Source organism: Equus quagga, chromosome 2 (assembly GCF_021613505.1).
Source record: "Equus quagga isolate Etosha38 chromosome 2, UCLA_HA_Equagga_1.0, whole genome shotgun sequence".
Classification (NCBI taxonomy): Eukaryota; Metazoa; Chordata; class Mammalia; order Perissodactyla; family Equidae; genus Equus; species Equus quagga.
Window position 1 is genome coordinate 28,624,662 of NC_060268.1, and position 12,398 is coordinate 28,637,059.

At 42.4% G+C, this 12,398-nt stretch overlaps 1 protein-coding gene across 1 annotated transcript; it reads right to left on the reverse strand.

Moving 5' to 3' along the window:
• Positions 1 to 5,174: 5,174 nt before the first annotated feature.
• Positions 5,175 to 12,019, reverse strand: LOC124235415 (purine nucleoside phosphorylase). The gene is made up of 6 exons (XM_046653329.1): positions 11,875 to 12,019; positions 9,309 to 9,478; positions 7,322 to 7,425; positions 6,947 to 7,122; positions 6,643 to 6,833; positions 5,175 to 5,818 (listed from the first exon to the last, which is right to left on the reverse strand). The coding sequence occupies exons 1-6, from the start codon at positions 11,883 to 11,885 to the stop codon at positions 5,601 to 5,603; spliced, it is 870 nt and encodes a 289-aa protein (XP_046509285.1). The 5' UTR covers positions 11,886 to 12,019; the 3' UTR covers positions 5,175 to 5,600.
• Between the last annotated feature and the right edge of the window lie 379 nt (positions 12,020 to 12,398).

The window sequence follows — 12,398 nt, forward strand, 5'->3', positions numbered from 1 at the left end:
ACTTCTATTGCATGGTTCCCATTCCTTGTGGTGTTTCTCGTAAGGACTCATCTTGTGCTTCCAGGATTTTAAGAGGACCTAATCTCCACAACAAAGATGGTGCAGAGGAACATCTAGTGCCTAGTTCCTTGTTTCAGGTTCCCTCCAGGTCTCTTTGGTCATCTCTAGATAATAGGAAGGGTCTCCCAAAGTTAAGCCTATATTGTGTAAGCAAGTAACCAGGTATTTGATAAGAAGCTTTTCTAGAAAAACAAAAAGAAAAGCAAGGTTAATGATTGGAACAAATTATAACCTAAATTTTGAGTCCAGGGGACATTCAGTTGAGAAGATCTCTAGATGTCTATGTTGAAGGATCCCCTGCAGTTCAAAATGTCTCTGATGACATCATCAGGCATTCAGGTAAACCTTTTAAGTGGCTTACGCAGCAACAGGCATGAAGATTGTCCAAACATGGACTATCATGGTGCTGTCTTAAGTTTACTTCCAGTTTTCCAATTTCATTGTGCAAGGCTTCAGGAAAAAGAGTGGTCTCAGTTCTCAATGATTCCAGATGAAAAGGAAGGAAAAAAAATGAAAATATTAATTTGGAGATCTGTAACAAGTATTTAAGGAAACTAGAAGGATTCAGGATCCAGTGCAGTTTACAGATAGAAAAGAAAAACATCAGAGACAAATAATAGAACCAAAATCCAACATCCACAAATGTGTACTATAGTTTCTATTCAAACATAATTTTTCTCTCTAAATCACTCTCATTTTTACCACAGAAAGAATAGCAACTGTCATATAGGCTCTTTTAAATCTGCTTTGCTGGACCTTTTTATAAGGAATCTCAAGATTGAATTTTAAAGGGCTCTTGAGGCCAGGAAAGCCAAGCCAAGGACTTGTCATCAGACTCTGTCTGCAATACCTACAGATTTGGGTGAATTCCTTTCCTCTCTTGAGGTTCCCCAAAATATCCTGAGGCTCCTTGTACCTCCTAGGGAAGAGATCTTCTTTACTCATCTGGTAAGGTGTTGGAAACACTGTAAGCAAGGTACCAGTCCAATATTTCCAAGTGACTTTATTTCATAAAGTTAACCTTTGTTTCTCAAAAGCTGTATGGTCATGTCTGAGTTGACGTATGTTTTTCTCAAATATAACAGTCCAGTCAAAGCCTTGGTAATATAACCAGTATTTCCAATTGTAGCCTTTTATAAGAACAGATTCTTACTGAACTTATGCAAACATCTATATTGCTATTAAGAATACTCACTCATCAAGAGTTTCTAAATTCTGGAAAAAGATAAATGCCTTAGTTCTGCTTACAAATTGCTATAAGTCATAGTTCCTTAAGAAAAAAGAGAAAAATTTTCCTTAAATCAGGAAAAACAAAACATTTTTTAAAATCAGCAATATTTCAAACTAAAAGTCATAAAAATTATAATTATCCTTATCAGTTTATTTACTCCTGTTATATCAACTCTTCATCTTCTATTAGCAGTTTCATGAGACCATCAGTTTCTCCATTACAGTTCTTTAATTTCTTGTCTAACTCAGTTTCATATTCTGAAAGTTTATCAGAAACTTGTATCCTAGAGCAAGTGTCAGAGTCCTTTTCATGAATCTCTCCAAAGATGAAACACATCTGCTAAAATATCAGAATAAAACAACAGCTCTCTGCAAATAACAAAGCATTAAAAAATGGCAATTGACAAAGATGTGACATATAACACTTTGAGATAATAGCCAGAATTATCACTGATAAACAGGACAGATCAGAATTTTAGGAATGTTATATAATTTTTCTTAAACACATATTAATAACATTTACCCACACAATATAACCTAAGAAGGTTTATCACCACTTATTTGACAATGCTGTCCATGTTATGTAACATACCAAATAGTTTAATTGGTTTAATATCTTCCCCTTTATAGAAAGAGAGAACAAATTCTTGAGAAGTCCCTGGGCTCATTGGAAATTCCTAAAGCTTCCCTTTTTAAGTCAAAATAAAGACTAATTTTGGGGAGAAGTTCATCAAAAATAAAAAAAGTTTTAAAACACTTGGTCAAAGAGGAAACAATGCTTAGTTATTCATTTAACCAAAGTGACAACAGAAGTAGTCAAAGGCAAGCAGAGAGTTAAAACAGTCAAAAAAAGAAAAAACCCTTAATAGAGAGATTTCAGTCCTTTTGAACATAGGACCTTATTTTAACAAAACATAGATTGTCTTTTAGGTAAACTTACTCAAAAATAAGGGAAAACTTTTTATAATTTCTTTATCCAGAACAGACCAAAAGTTCAAGAGAATTATCCTTTTTAAGAGAGAGCGAGCCAAAGTCTAATTTTGCACCAGTTTATGTTTGATATTGAAACTCATTCATTTAATTGAAATTTTAATCTTAGCCAACTTGACCATACACAAAAATCCTCAGGGTTTTACTTCCACAAAACTTCTGTCATATGCTTTTATATTCAGAATTTGTCCCATGCCTTCTTTTCTTTATCCTTTCCTAGTACTTTAGGACAAATTTATCATCTTTTAACAAAACAAACAAAAGTACCTCTATTCTCTATACCTTCTTTACTGAAAAGATACATTTTACTTTCCATGGATACAGACTTTCTAGAAATATATGTGTTTTCTCACAGAAAAGTCCCTAGCATGGCACAAAATATGTTTATTAAAAACTTAAGCATCTTTCAGTTTCTCTGAGATGAGAAACCAAAGGCAGACAATCTATGCCCAGTAATCAATTTCTAATATTTTATCTTATGTGGAAATGACCTAGATACTCAATAAATTTCATCAGATAATTTAACTTAGCCAAACTCCAAAGTTTTAACCTACCAAAAAGATTTTGGAAGCTGTTTTTCAAGTATACAGGCCAGAAAACATAATTGTTGCACCCAAAAACTCTTACCCATTTCCTCTATCTAAATCATTTGTTCCCAAGAATTAAGCTTCATTACTCACAAAAACTTGAGGTGACATTAAATCAGTTACCCAGCATCTTAACTTGTTTTAAGTACATACACCATAACACATCTATTTAATTTACTCATTCCAAATAATTATATTTAGATTGCCTACAAAGCCCTGATGAGACATCAGACAAAATAAGCTATTATTCTAAGTTATTTTCACTGCCAAATTTTGTAAGAGATAACATGTTTGTATCATAACCAATGTTGATAACTCTGAAAAATGTTTAACAAAACCAACAAACTTAAACAAGCTTTTATTTATCAAAGATTATTTTATATCATGTTAACTTGAAAGATATCTGGGTTAGTTTCTATTGCATTTTGCAATAATTTATATAAGCATCAACTTCAAGCCCATTAAATAGAGATCCTTAGAAATTATATCATCTGGAGACAGACAAATATATACGGAGACAGACAGACATAAACAGAGATCTTCAAAATTTTATCCAGGTCTCAAGTACAAAACTCAAAAGAACACGAATCCAAATTTCTCCTTGGCAGATGGACCTGCTCAGATGGCAAAAGTTTTTGTTACTAAAGATTCTTTTGTTTTTGCTGTAAGGATCCTTTTGTCTTTTAGAAGTTTCTGCATATTAAGCAGGTGAGAGGTTTTGAATCCTCTTTTAAGGGTGTCCCCTTAAGGTCAGCTCATCTGAAACAGGTTCCCCAGCATGACAATTAGAATTTCATATTGTCTCAAAAGTTTACCCATTTTTACTTGCTTAATTTTAGATCAGGAATTTCAAGGGAGTTGAAGTACGGAAGCTCAGTGAGAGAGGAGCAGCAGATTTGGTTTCGTTTTGCTAGCAAGGCCACTGACGTCCCCTAATCTGGCATGTTAATTACTTAATTATTTTCTCTTAAAAAGGCAGTAAAGTATTCCTGATTTCCTTTAGAATCTCAAAAGATTAACATAGGCTTCTGATTGGTTAATTTTATAGCCAGCTTTTTCCAATTGCATATGCAAATATATCAGTTTGAGTAAACTGAAATGGTCCCATTTTGGCCATTTTAAAGTAAGCTCTCCTTTAGTGTGTTTAGTTATTGTTGCCTGGAGGGTGGATTTATGTGCTGTTATAGTATCAGGCAGAGGAAATGTGAGACACAATGTTTATCTCCATAGCATAATCTATAATACAATCAGGCAAAAAAGATGCAATCATTTCATATAGTCTATTTAAACATACTAATTTTTTTCAAGGTTTTATCTTAATCTTAGCAACTCATAAATACCTCTAATCAAAACTCCCATTAGGGTTCCATTAACAAGTTTCGATATTATACTACTGTGTAGGGGAAGTATTCCCAGCCAGACATAACAACCATTTCCAAAAAACATTCACGCAAAGTTGACACGACCTCTTCATATAATATTAGTTTAAACACTTTAATCTTTATAATCTTATTCACCTTAGCAGACTTATCATTGCCCAAGTAATTGTTCATTACGTTTCTCATGATTTCTACCTTCTGGCTTTTTAAAATGTTTTCAAACTAGGGTGAATAGAATGGGCCTGTTTGAGGTCCTTTAAGGTTGGAAGAGCAAGAGCAGTATGGGGTCCCTTTAGCCCACCCAACCTTAGGCAGTGTTTTATTAAAAGCTTTGCTATAACTTAATTCATGTCCACTTGTTATAACTGAATTCACGTCTGTTTCATAAATTCCATTTTTCTTTTTGAGACCCATCTGAAGGTTTTCAATATGCTAGGGTGAGTCTTGTGATTCTTCCCTTTTTGATTCCTTTTTAAATATTTGTATGATTTATCTCATTGTCTAATTTACATTTTTTCGGGGGGGGGGGTAAGATTAGCACTGAGCCAACATCTGTTGCCAATCTTCCTCATCTTTTTGCTTGAAGATAAACCCTGAGCTAACATCTGTGCCAATCTTTCTCTACTTTATATGTGGGTTGCCACCACAGCATGCCAGACAAGTGCTATAGGCAAGGGACAGAAGCAGACTGGTCTGAGGGAAGTGGCCTCATGTGCCAGAAGCTAGCCCTTCCATCCTCATCTATTCAAACATATTCATGTGTTGTCACTTTGCCTTTCCTTCCTCTTTCCTGCATTCACATACCACATTTCAGTTCTAGCTACTTATCTGAGAAGGAGACAGTCACACAAGACGTGGTCTCACAGCCTTTCATACGAGTCTCCACCTGTGTCTCGGCCTTATAACAGACTGCACAAAAATGAAGAAGTCATTTCATCTTTCTCTTTATTCTCAAAATATGACAGTATAAAAGTACAAGAGACATTGGGCTGGTCCTTGTGTGGGATCTAGTGCTTTAGAGGACTCAGAACTGAGGCCCCAGGAATGTGAGAGCATCATCTCAAAAAGCTAGAGTAGCTACTGTGCCAAGTTCAACGGCCTAAGCCACATCCTGGGTATATGCATGGATGTGTGGCAGGGCTTGGGGAAGAAGTATTCTGAGAAGACAGTGGAGCAAATGAGGATAGAGCACCAAAAGTGTCTGGTGAGAGGAGTGGGGAACGTGAAGGATGTGGGGATCTTCCTTTCTTGTCTGCTACTACCTAAGGGCAGAGGTATGTAACCCAGCAAGTGTCAAAGCAGGCAGCAGCTACTTGGATCCCATAAGGGAGAGGCCAGACCACTCCAGGCCTGCTTAACTGGCACAGCCAGGCTGTGGAATGCCCGCCATAAGGATGGAGACAAACTTTTCCAGTTTCTGTGCCGCCTGTCTCCCGGCCTCTAGGACTTCCTCGTGATTGGCCTTCTCCAGGCTTTCATAATCCGTAATGACCTTGTTAGTGATGAGGGAGAAACCAAAGACTCGAAGTCCACAGTGCCTGGCAACTATAACTTCTGGAACTGTGCTCATGCCTGATGGGGAGAAAAGGCAGTATGAACTGTCAGGAGCCTCAAGTGATTCTTTTCCTCACTCTTTGGCCTAACCGCTACTCATTACCTCACTGACAATTTAACACGTCAAAAAACATGCAAAGAAGCAGCTAAATTAGAGTTGAGCTTAGGGTGTTCTGTACTGCTTAAAGGAGTGGGGCCTCAGAGGGCCTTACACTTTTCTTATAATATTACCATTGCAATACGTTATTTCTCTATCCTTCTGTGGCAATTCTTTTCTTTCTTTCTTTCTTTTTTCTTTTTTTTGTGCTGAGGAAGATTCACCCTGAGCTAACATCTATTGCCAATCTTCCTCTTTTATGCTTGAGGAAGATTTGCCCTGAACTAACATCCATGCCAGTCATTCTCTATTTTGCATGCCTAGGAACGGAACCTGGGCAACTAAAGCAGAGTGAGCTGAATGTAACTACTATACCATGGGGCAGGCCCCTGTCTGTGGCAATTTTGAAGTCACTTTTAATAATACAGTTCTGTCTTCCAGGCAAGGTACAGAGGATGACTGTAATGATCTTTGTTAGAATAATCCTTAGAAACACTTATCAAATCATGGATAGGTCATAGCATTACACCTGTTAAAGCCCTCGATGCTGGGTGGGGAGGTTTGATGGGACAACACACCAAACCTCACTACCTTAGTACCTTTCCAGAAGTCAATTTCATTCAGTCTTCCTTTAAGTCAGATCCTCTCTCAATCCACCATCAGCTCTACAATCTCCTACTTCTTGCCATCCTTATTTTACCAGATCCCTCCCTCTTCAAGCCTAGAGCCACATTCCCCTTCTCACCAACAGCATCCGCCCCCAGCTTCTGCAGCAGACGACACTCGGCCACAGTCTCAAAGTTGGGGCCTGCCAGCATCACATAGGTGCCTTCCTGTAGCTCTCTCTTCTCCCCCATTTGTTTCCAGGCAGTGTGAGCCTTCTGCCTCATATCCCGGTCGTAGGCATCAGACATGGCAGGGAAACGAACTCCAAACCTAGGGCACAGGTTGGATTATCTCAGATTAATGGAATACAATGAGATTTCTCCTAACCCCCAGGCCAGTCCTTACAATCTATCCATCTATAAATAAAGGAACAAGATCCACACCTTTCATCATTGGGACCTATGAGAGGGTTTTGACCAGAGAAACCAGGCAGGTTGATGTGATCACGGATCAGCATGATATCTCCAACCTCAAACTTGGGGTTGAGCCCTCCAGCTGCATTGGTGACCACAAGGGTGTCCACACCCAGAAGACGGAAAACCCTCACTGGGAAGGTCACCTTAGAAGGAAAAGATAAATGATCACAAACTGTTCTTTAAAATTTCACCAACCAACCCACGTGGACATGCATGATATACATCATGAAAGAGAAAGGAGGGGAGCAAAAATCTACCTAGACCAGGTAGCTAGGTAATAGAATAGGAGAGATGGCTCTCTCCCTTCTTCCAGATTCATCTAGGCTGATGCCCCTGATTCACCTTCCAGAGCGGGTAGCCTTCATACATGTGGAACCTGCCCTGCATCATCACACAGGCTTTGCCATTCAGGAGCCCAAACACCAGTCGACCAGCATGACCTGGCACTGTATACAAACAAGAAAGGGAAACGAATGGGATGATGTTTCACACAACACATATCCACGAGCACCTACTACGAGGCTACTCATTGTGCTCAACATGAGGTCATAATGAAGCAAAAGAAGATGTTATCATCTCTGCTTTCAGAAGTTTAAGTTGAGTGGGGGAGGCAGAAATTAATCATAATTTTACAATTAAGTATATAAGTCCATCTTGAGATTAAAGCTATGGAGGTATGATGTTCAGTATAAACATACTTCAAAGGAAGGAAAGGCTTTTTAAAGAAATTTCTAAGAAGGAGAAGGTCATACTGCAAGAGAATAGGAGGTAAAAGTAGAATAAATGGGTAATAATGAAACAGTGGAGGCAGTAATTATAGAACTCTTTTCCAAAATTTTCAAAATTCTCAAAATGTATATTCTTATTTATTACCCTAACTATATGCCTCCTCGCTCCTGAAAGGGAACTCAAGGCATATCCTAGCTTTCTAAAGAGGCTACTGAACAAAGGGAAATGGGCAGAGCTTGGATCCACACAAGTCTCCTCCATTAGACCCACATAACAGTCCTGTGGGAGCAGATGCCCAGGATGGGGCAGGCAGGGGACGGGAGTGCAAAGGTAACTCCCACCCAGACATCATAGCCATCATTACCATACCCTTATCTGGCATTTCTCCTCTAATGGACATGGCCACCCTATCCCTTAGGGAATGGAGGTTCTGGGAGACACATCAAAAGCAAGAGGAAGAGTTCACGGACAAACAGAGATATAGCAGCTTATTAAAAAATTATCAGTAATAGAGCAGAAGTGACAGAGATTAGAAAGCTAAAGTGGAATACAAAAAAAAATAGGTTCATAAAATTTAAAAGTTAGTCCACATACCACTAAGTGCAATGCCCTTCTCGCTGGGGGTAGGAGTGACAGGTAGTGCCAATGCCACTACTATCTTCCTTAGAAAATTCTGCCCTCCCTCTCTCTTTTTAATATTTCCTTCTCCAACCCTATTCCCACCTCCCCACTCTAGTCTCCTAGTTGCTCCAAAGGATTTGAAAAATATCTGTGAAACGTCACAGCTCTGCAGGGAAAAGAGGAAAGTAGAAAGCCAGGAAATTTTTGAAGGAACCAAGAGAAATTAGTGATCTAAGAAATTAATCAGTAAAGCAAACACACTATCTTTGTCCCTATTTCACCTGGCCCTTTTCCAAGCCCTAGTCTTAGAGCTTTCTGGCTGCTGTTGGGATGCTGGATATGCTCTCCTCAGATCCCTTGGAGCACCACTGTGCACAGGGGACATCTGCCCCTTTCCCCTGCAAAGGGTCAGTGGGAAGCAGGTCCTGTGTATTCACGTATTATCGGTGCATTTGTCTGCAGGAACATGGCAGTCTGCCCATTTGCTGCTGTGCACCAGTGTCTGCCTTATCCTAGGACTGGAGTTAGAGCTGGGAGATCGGGAATGGCAGGAGGACATAGGACAGGGATGGCCTGATCTTGTCCTGGGAAGTTACAGCACTGTTTTTTCCATTAATGCTGCAGACTGAAAGAAATGAGAGAGGGGTGTGTGTGTGAGTCTGTGGTGACCATGGTATATGGGGGAGCACTTGGGGGAGGTGTTGAAGAGCATTAAGGAGCTCTGAATCATTCAAGCATATGAAACAGGTCATCATATAGTACCATGACACACACACGCCCTGTCTATTCTGAAATTCCTACTGGGGACATTTCCTTCTAAAGTCATTCTGATTCCTGGGGGTCTTTTCTCCTCTGTCACAACAGTTGTCTCCAGTCAAATGCTATAGAGGATAACCAGCTCCAGGCATGGAAGCATCGCCCTCCCATCAGAATCCCATCAACATCCCTCAGTCCCATCCCTCCCTCCCCTGACCAGTACCTGTACTCCGGGGAAAGTTTGGTATCTCACTGTAGTCAAAGCTCTGGGCCTGAGTTAACTGATTAGTCAGACCTCCCAACCCAGAACCGCAGATCACCGCCACTTGAGGGCGGTGGTTGGTGTGGGACAGAAGCCACTGTGCGGTGGTCTGATAATCTTCATATGTGAACCTAGGAGAAAGGGAAAATCAAGGTGAGTTTCGCTCCCATCCCAAGCACATCACAGACTAATGACCCTCAGCGCACAAAGACTGGCAGGTGTACCCAGGTGACAGGGGACAGAGAATCTGGTCAAAGAGCTGCCCCAGAGGGGAGGCTCCTCTCTCTCAGGAGGGGCCACATTAAACTCACCCACCCTCTCCTCTTTCTGAATCAGACTCACTACAGGTCTGACATGAAACACTCCCCTCATTCCTAGCACATTAATGATGCCTATGTCTCCACCAGCAGCCCCAACTCCAGTTCTGCCACCACTGCAAGGTTTAACCTCTCTCTTGTGACAAAGATTTAGAGGAAGGACCATCTAGCCTACAGACAAGTACAGCGAAATAATCAAATCAAGGAGGGTAAAAGTGCTGGGCCTCAGGAGGTCGGCCCAGAAGTACACTCAAAAAGGAACTAAGACCTTCCTTAGGGCAGTGACAAACCCAATGCACCCCTCCTTAGTACCCACTCAGGATGCTCCAAATGTAATTAAGACTAACTACCCTGAGGGCAGGGCATGAATCCAATTTCCTTCTGGACTGACACCCTCCAGATCCTCCTTCAGAAAAATACTAAGGGCTAAATTTTTTGATTGACAAAGAGAGCAATAGGAACACTCCTAGTGGTGGTCTACATGTCAGTTCAATTGGACCCTTGTTTCCGGGATCCCCAGACCCACACAGAGCCCTGTCACATGGAATTGCCAGGGATAATTCAAGCCCGGACTAGACAAGCTACCCCACAGAAAAGAAGACCCCGTTCATACTCCGGTTGCCAGCGCTGGAGCAGAACCGACTGCATAAATTTCTCACAGTAGCTTGTTAAGAATAGATTCTGGAGCCCACCCCTCCAGATATAATTCTGGGGAAGGACCCCAGAATCTGTATTTTTTACAAAAGTGTCTCAGGTACTTCTGTTTCACAAACCAGGTTTAGAAATTTCTGGTCGGAAGGGAAGCAACAATCAACTTAGACTTTAGTCCCAATTTTGCCTTTTTAGACAAGCAAAACTTGTGCTTCGAATACTTTCCTCAGAGATAAAACAAACAAATGTAATCAGCCCCACCTATCTTAGAGGCTCAGTTTGAAAATGAATTAAAAACTTGATAACAAGTTCCAATGATCCATGACTCCATAAATCATTGGTTCAGGTCCCCAGCATTTGCAGCTGCTCCCACTTTCCCCCATGTCTCTGTTCTCCTCTCTGCCTTCCCCCATCTTCTCTTCACCAAGGTTCTTTGGCTTTCAGAGACCTAAGGACATACACTCATCCAGAACCCATACATCCCAAGAGTCAATCTAGAATTTTTCTCACAATTCCAGTCCAATTCTCTCACACCCATGAACACAGCTAACCAAGCCTCCAGAGGAAATTCTTTCCTTCAAAAGCAGAGCCTTTGAAACCAGATCACTCCACAATGCACGGGGCTTCCCTCAGAGAAGTAGCTGAGTAAGGGACGGGGCAGGAAAAACAGAGCGGGGACCACAGGAGGATGGAGAAGAGAAACAATGAAATGGTAAGAAGTGAATCAAAGAGCATCCCCAAGAGGTACAAAGGAAATGAAGGAAGTGTGAAGCTCTGGCCACCTAGCATTTCTAGTCACAGCCATAGGACTTCCTCATTGGCCATCAGTGCCCTGAGCACGACCTGGATCCCTGAGCATCCAAAAGCCATTGCGATCCCTAACGCTGGAGACTTGGACTGGGATTTCCAGGACCAAAGCAGAGAAAAAGGTTTTCAAAGGTAGGAGTGAGGGCCAGTGGGCAGGACCTGGAGCCCGGTTCACGGAATAAGGGTTTCATTATCTCCTTGGAGACACCGTCCCCAACTCTTTTGGACCTCCAATTTGGAGGGAAGGGAGGTGTTGGCGAGGGACCTGAGCAATCTCTCCTCTGAAGGAGGAACTCTAGATATGGGCCCCAAAACTACCTCGTTTCTTTACCTGGACTCTAGAATGGGAATCTGTGAAGAGCACGTGCAGTGGGAAGACTTTTGCCCTGTACTCAGGAGAGGAGGTATGCCCCCCTCTAGACTTACACCCCCAATGTGCGCGCGCACACACACACACAAACACACTGGCTCCTTTTCCGAGTACACTACACTCTACTAACCTCTCCCCTTCCTGCTCCACTGGCGCCACCCTGGCTCCATTCCCGCGTGCGTCCCTGCCCGCGCCGGCCGCCCCACTGCTCTGAGACTTGACCCTCACCCCGGGCTTCTTGCCAGGGCTCTCTGCAGCTCCGGGGAGCCCGCTCCCTCTCCCGGCTCTCTCACGGCCCACAGCCGGGTTTCCAGGGCTCAGTGACAGCCATTTCCCCTCCCCAGGGGCCGCCAGGGCTCCCCGGGCCTGGTGCCCGCCTCACCCGGTCTCCATGGTGCTGCAGACGTTCTCTGAACAAGCCCGCCCTTCTCCGCCGCAATCTGCTCGGCTGAGCTGAGCTGCCGCCGCCGGTCAGGGCTGCACTCAGCGCGCTGTCTGCTCCGCGCTGACTTATATCCCCAGCCCGGAAGTCCCGAGCCAATGGCAGCCCAGCACGCGGGCCAGTCCTCTCTCCACGGTGACACACTCTGATTCAATCGCCCCAGGCTTAGCTGCAAACTTAATCCGAGTTCTTCCCGGAGCTAGATCTTGTCTGGCTCCCCACCCGACTCCTGGAGGAGTGCATTTCATCCCTGCACCCATTCCAGTCCTCAGGGCCGAGGTTTCCGGCAAGGAAGCCTATTCGGGAAGAGGGTTAGAAGGCGGCAGGAGACCCTTGAACCATCTGTCTACAACCCCACTCCCAGGTGTGTCTACAGCGAACCGTGAGACATTGGAAAGAAAATTTGAAACTTTAGATCATGCAACCTCAGAATAAAACTGAGTAGCCTGAATCTGAGCTGCTTC

What these genes read in the sequence shown, in the direction of transcription:
- LOC124235415 (XM_046653329.1), bottom strand. An exon ending in AAACTTTCCCCGGAGTACAG is followed by an intron (nt 7,426 to 9,308) that starts GTACTGGTCAGG and finishes GTTTGTATACAG; the next exon opens with TGCCAGGTCATGCTGGTCGA. An exon ending in GCTGGGGGCGGATGCTGTTG is followed by an intron (nt 5,819 to 6,642) that starts GTGAGAAGGGGA and finishes TCTCCCCATCAG; the next exon opens with GCATGAGCACAGTTCCAGAA.